General features: G+C 41.6%; 1 protein-coding gene across 3 annotated transcripts in view; it reads left to right on the top strand.

Moving 5' to 3' along the window:
* Positions 1–6360, top strand: part of sema4c (sema domain, immunoglobulin domain (Ig), transmembrane domain (TM) and short cytoplasmic domain, (semaphorin) 4C) — an 87658-nt gene that overhangs the window by 37636 nt on the left and 43662 nt on the right. For all 3 annotated transcript variants that reach the window (XM_035658587.1, XM_035658589.1, XM_035658588.1), the window contains one exon: positions 5468–5676. In XM_035658587.1, coding sequence (XP_035514480.1) covers positions 5553–5676 — 124 coding nt within the window. In that variant the 5' untranslated portion in view covers positions 5468–5552. The remainder of the gene's footprint in view (positions 1–5467; positions 5677–6360) is intronic.

A 6360-nucleotide genomic window follows, 5' to 3' on the forward strand; every position in this document is an offset into this window, starting at 1 on the left:
CAGCTCTGTGCGGCTATACTTAGGCACAACAGTGCTTTGAGCTAATAGCAGCCAATAATTCAGGGTGCCCTAATAGTTATAGCAGCCATGGGTCTGAATCCGACCTGTGGCCCTATGTATGTATTTTTCTGTATATTTTTTTATTATATTTATATATTTATTTTTAAATGATTTAACCAATTATGCAGTAGTGCCTGTCCAACTTCCCACTATAATGATTTCAACGTGAAAGGGAACACAGTATAAAAGTCCTGGAGCTGCTCTCATCCCTCCGTCCACGGGGTGTGAAATCGTTTGATCCAGTTTGTTCTATTTAGGTGAAACAGCTTTTGTGTGTGTGAGAGTTGGCACTTGTGTGCATTTCTGTGTGTGTTTTAAACGCCCCCGGAGCACTTAAAGTGGAGGGAAAAGGGGAGGGGACAGGGTTGCAGGAAGGAAGGAAGGAAGAGAGCTGACGGTAGGCGCTGTGTTTGTTTTGCAGGGAGGTGAGAGGGTAGATGAAGGGTGGGAGCTGTCCTTTAGTCCATCCGTCCGTACGTGTGTGTGTGTATAGGGGCTGTTACGGGTTAATGGACATTAAGTCTGTCCCAGTGTGACAGTCGGAGTGGAGGGTGGTGGGTGATGTGCCCTGGCTCTCTGTAACCCAGAAAAGGGTCAGAGGTCAGGGTTAAAAGTCAAACAATGCCTGGAAGGACTAGCAATCAGCTGGGACTGCACCAGAGGTCAATGTGTGTGTGTGTGTGTGTGTGTGTGTGTGTGCGTGTAGCATGATGAAGGGTAGGAAAAGGCTGCCAGGATGGGAGAGGTGGGGGAAATGAAGGGCAGGAAGAGGACAACGGAAAACACAGACATACAGCGGTGAAGAAAAGAGGACAGAAGGATGGGGGTCGTCATTCTCTTCCATTTTTTTCCCTGACATTCGCTCACTTCGAAGAAACAACCCTGCTTGGCTTCTCCCTACAGGCACTCATCTTACCTCCAAATACACTCTAACAAGAAACACACACTGATCACACAAAACACAGCACGCACATGCACATACAAATCGACTAGCACAGCCAAAACACACACAGGAGCTCAGCAACCTAATCAGAACATGTGGCCTATTTCTCTGTATGTTTTAATGAGCTCTCCATTGTGGAGTGCTGACTGATATTATTAGGCTGCCGTGTCTCAGCTCATTAGCTAAACCAGGCTCAACAACAACACCAGCAGCTAAAAGATGATTTGATACCGCCTGCAGAGTTATGTGACACCGCAGGACCTTAAAGAGGCCGTGGTGAGAGACGGAGCAAGTGAGTTAATTTGGTCACCAGGGGAGAGTGAGGCTGAATCCCGCTTCTTACAACACAGCGAGGGATCATAAGAGTCGGTTTGATAGAAAGAAAAAGAAAAATACATCATAGACCGACTTCAGCCGTCTCCCCGGGCGTTCATAAAGTTCCCAGCAGATGTGGCTCCGAGATTCACAATGCAATTTTAGCAGCAGAATGGTGTCAAGTGAAGAGAAGTCGTCAACAACACTGAATAGAAAACAATACTGCAGCTAGCTAATCTGTTCTTAGTTGATTGTTATTGCTCTGTGGTGAATGGCTCAATTTTCTATATTGGCACATCACGTTATCCCTCTGCTGTATGCTATTAAAGAAGCTAAATGAGTCAAACTGAACTGAAGACTATGTCTTCGCTGGTTTTCAAATGGTTATGGAAACCTTTAAGGTACTTGCTCTTTACTACTTCTCTTTTAAGCTAGGTGAATATTGTACTCTGTAAAGCACTCAAATGTATGTTTTAACATTAAAATGCTGGGAACCTGTTAGCATAATGAATTAGTACCATATAGAGTATCACACAGGGGCCATTCTTCTGCATGACGCAGCGGCTACTTTTGCTTTGATACATTTGGTGCATAATTTTGAATGCAGGACTTTTACTTGTAACCTTTTCCATTGTAGTATTGCTACTTTTACTTTGAAGTAAAGGATAATAGATTATCAGTGAACTTCTTGCACCACTGCTTATGGACCACACTGCCAGTGGGTTTGACAGTGTTGTTTTATGAGTTGTTTTAATGTTACAGTGGACGCATTTAGTGGGAATTTATTATGGAAATTACATTTGTTGTTGTTTTACGACAATGGCATTTAGCCATTCTTTATTCATTATCTAATATTTCCCCAGCCATACATTCTGAACAGAGTTGGTCTTTTATTTTGTGACAGACCCGTACATTAAAGAATTCTCTGATAATACTACACTGATACAGACATTGGAAAGTCATTTATATTGCAGCAATCCCTGGGATTGCAATTATAGCCTGATCCTGTAGAATACATCCATCTGGTGCTGTAGTAGTGCTATCAGCAGGTGAAATCTAACGCTGAAACCTACACCATAAGTATCTATACAGGCACTACTGTTAACTCCTTGCTTTAACTATAATTCCAGCTTTACTGTACGAGTAGGCAAGCTAACAAATGTACTGAAAAGTAGCCCACTTTCCTGTTATGGTCAAAGGGGGTTGCAGTCTGTCCCAGCATGCACTTTTCTTCAAAATATATATTTTTTTAAATTGGTCTACCATATTGATTATATTTCAGTAGGACTTTATAAAGCATTGTTTCCTGGATTTGAGAATCAACATTTAGTGTAAGACTTGGCAATATTATTAGTGATGAACTGTTATGCTGTTAGAGAGGAGGAAAAAGAGGGAGATGGAGTGAAAGAAAAGCAGAAAGAGGCAGCAAATCATTTTTAAGCTTTTTCTCAGGCAGAAGCCTGGAATCTCCGTCTCCTCCACCATCCTCTTCCTCCTCATCTTCCCCTGTAGTGTTTACACGCTGCCTCTTCACTAAATCCGGCCTTCAGGATGCCCACTTCGTTACCTCTCAGTGCAGAGACGGAAGAGTGGATTTTGAGGGAGAAAAAAAAGAAAGAAACATTTCAAGCCTCCTGCAATGTCTCTAGACATCTTTTTTTTTCTTTCTCTATAACTCTTCCTCCATTTCTCTCATCCCTCGCTCCCTCCCTCTCTCTCCGTCCATCTCAATCTCAATCTGGGCTCACTCATGCGTTGGCCGGCAAGGCCTCCAGCATCGATCCAATAAAGCTGGTAGTCGGCACTGCGAGGCTCGAAGAGCTTTCACCCGAACCCAACGTTTAAGCACGCTCATTTAACAGCACGTCGCCATGATCTGATCTGGGTTGGAGGGAGGGGGGGAGTGTGGGGGTTTTTGATTTTTTTCTTCTTTCAGCCTCTTCTTATTTTCCTCTCAAAAGTGTAATCAATAACAGTCACATTGGTCGGACGTGGGCACACAAACACACACACGTGCACACACACACGTCTCCAAATCTCAATTACCTCCCCTGCCAATCCACCAAATAGACCAAATGTTTGTTTGCCAGCACTAGAATTTAATATTCACATGTGGGACAAGATGAGGGAGCGTGAGTAGGAGACATAAAATGCGTTACATATACCGAGGTAGTTTCTGTCTTTGTGCAAGGTTAGAGTAAATACAATTTGACATTTTGTGCCTGTTTAAAAGTCAATGGATTCACTTCTCCAATGAGCATGCATCATCAAAGGCGCCATTTCACTCGCTGATATGCAGCAGCAGGTGCAGAGGGGAAAGCTTACAGATGGTGCATTTCTGTGTGTGTGTGCGTGTTTCACTTCTTATGAGGATATTTGGTCTTCATAAGAATACAAACATTAAGAAAGAGCCATCATTTCTTATATCCGCAGTGGTTAGGTTAAAGTTCATTCATTTAGGTAATTAGACTAGAGGTTTATATTGTGGTTAGTGAGTTGGAGATGCACTGGGTTTTTACTGTATACTGTAAAAAAACAAAGCATATTTTTTTCATTTCACACTCCCAGTGGTATCCAGCCATATAGATAGTGTTGGTTTTATGTGCTGAGGTTCTGACATATCCGTCTTTCTTTCTGCTTTGAATAGTGAGAGGAAATTTACTTCTGGTACTGACAGCATTTAAAAATGACATTTAAATGTAACAGTGTCATGTCTTTTCCAGACAATTTCCCAGTTACGATGGAAAATCTGAAAACCATGTCATTGGAATTACTTTCTACCAGAAAAAAATAAGGTCCCTATATGAAAAATGTTGACAGAATGTTTTATCAATTATCCCTAACATATTATCCTTCAAGCCTTATCTTTGTATACTTTAAACAAAGAGCTTATCAGATTATGAAACGGTGTCTGAAATCCAATTTCCAATGGTGTGATTTGGGTGGATTGACCCTTTAACTAATAAATAAGTCTTGAAAAACAAGCAGAACAAGTAATTTATTTCTTAGCTGTTTATCACCCACTTGGCATCATTTATCATAGAGATTTGTCAGCACAGGTGGCTGCAGCAAATCCACATGACAGCAGTCCAGCCTTATTAAAATATATTTTTAAAATGTTATTTTCACACTACTAGTAAAAAGGAAACTACCAATAAAAATGAAATGAATTTATATGGCTGTTCCTGGTTTATTTTACAGTTATTTGTTAATAAATAAATAAATGACATGTTTCATCTTGAACTTTAGTGTGCCTAACACATTTTGCCAGTAACTGATGTCAATGAGTTCATACAACATGAAAGTATCTCATAAGGTAAAGGTGTAAGGGTTGGCAGGTCCTCACAAGCATACAAAAACAAACTTGCGAGTCTGTCCCTGTGTGTGTGTGTGTGTGTGTGTCCTATTTCAATGTGAACGTCCTCTCCTCACCCTGTGCGTCAGTCTCACCTGGATCACAGTAACAAGTCAATCATCCTGTGCTGTTATTGGACTGTAATGCAGCTCTGTAGCCCCACACTTGACATGTTCATTAGGTATAAACCAATTCATTTACAACACAGTGCTATTGGATTGTCCTTGCCTCGACATTCATTTCCCAACACATTGGCGTTTGATGCGTTGCCAGCGCCAATTAACTTTGATAACTCAGCCCCAGTTTAATATACTGCTGCTGAATTGGCTTGACAGGACTGCGGCGATAAGCTATTTCTGAGCTTTTTGAGTGGCGATAGCTAGATTATCACTCTGAGTGAGGGAGGGACAGGGAGAACTTTCCTGCATAACCCCCCTCGGCCAAAAGTCATTAAAATGTTTGGTTTGTTTTTGTTGGCAGACACACACACACAGAGGCGCATACACTGATTACAGCTATGTCCTTGTTGGTTTTAATGATTTGCATAACTCATTTCTGTTTTACATTATTGTGGATTTTGATGACCATGTTCAATTTTATAGTGCATGTTTTCAAAGTGAGAAATGTATCTTTCAGTGCAGCTTGAATGTGTGAACTGTTGTGTGTGGCTTTTTGAAAAATGTGCAAGTTGTAAATACTGTTGTGACAGAATTGTTTCTGATAAACAACCAAGTCAATAAAAGAAGTGAATTGCTGTTCCCCGCTGATGTGTTGGTTTTACTTTCTCCCGGCAGGCTGCCAGGAGCCGGGCTGCTCTCTCGAATCCCTCCGATCATCTGATTGATCCGTCGATCCATCACTCACCGCCAGTTCCAACAAATGGGAGCTGACATGGGAGCCATGGGTGGGACGAAGGTCTTGCTCCTGGTGTTTCTGGTTGGATGGGAGAAGTCGCTGGGTCTCAACTGGAACCCAGTTCCACGCAAGACTGTTCGATACCAGGGTGAGTGAGCAGTTTAATACCGTCTGATGGGAGGGTTAGACCTCAGGAGGCACTTACCAAGCAAAAACCAGACAGCAGCGCTACATTCTCCAAGTCTTAATCCTGCCATCTTGTATTAATTGTTCATTTATCTCTTGTTGCATGTCCAAAAAACATATTTTTTTTATTTTTGTGTCAAAATCCCTCTCTTTTCTTTTCCTGTAAAAATATTTTTGATTACTCATCTGAGCTCAGAGGCACATTACATACATTTATGTAATCAAATTACACTGATTGGACTTGGCTGATTGGACCCCCACCCATCTTATATAACCTCACTTGACCGTTGATATTGCTCTGCTAGCTACCTGTGAGCCAAATGTGGTTTTATGATGGTTGGAGTTAGCTAGTTGTTAACTAGTTGCTAGCTAGCCAACAAAACTACAAAAGTACTCAAAATGATTATTTTTTAGGTTATATTTGGCATATATTAAGAGGTTAATGAGCAATTACCCCAGGACACAGAAATGGAAGTTGTAATGAGAAATGTGTCTGAATTAGTGAATACTTGCAGGACATTAGCTGGCGTGCTAACCGCTAACATGCTAGCCGCTAACATGCTAGCCAGTCAGGAATACGGTAGGGCTCATAGCTCATGCTTGTTAGCTTGGTCACTAACAGGACTAGGGATGCTCGATATTGGCT

Source organism: Morone saxatilis, unplaced genomic scaffold (genome assembly GCF_004916995.1).
Source record: "Morone saxatilis isolate NCDOM2014 unplaced genomic scaffold, NCSU_SB_2.0 Contig16, whole genome shotgun sequence".
NCBI lineage: Eukaryota > Metazoa > Chordata > Actinopteri > Moronidae > Morone > Morone saxatilis.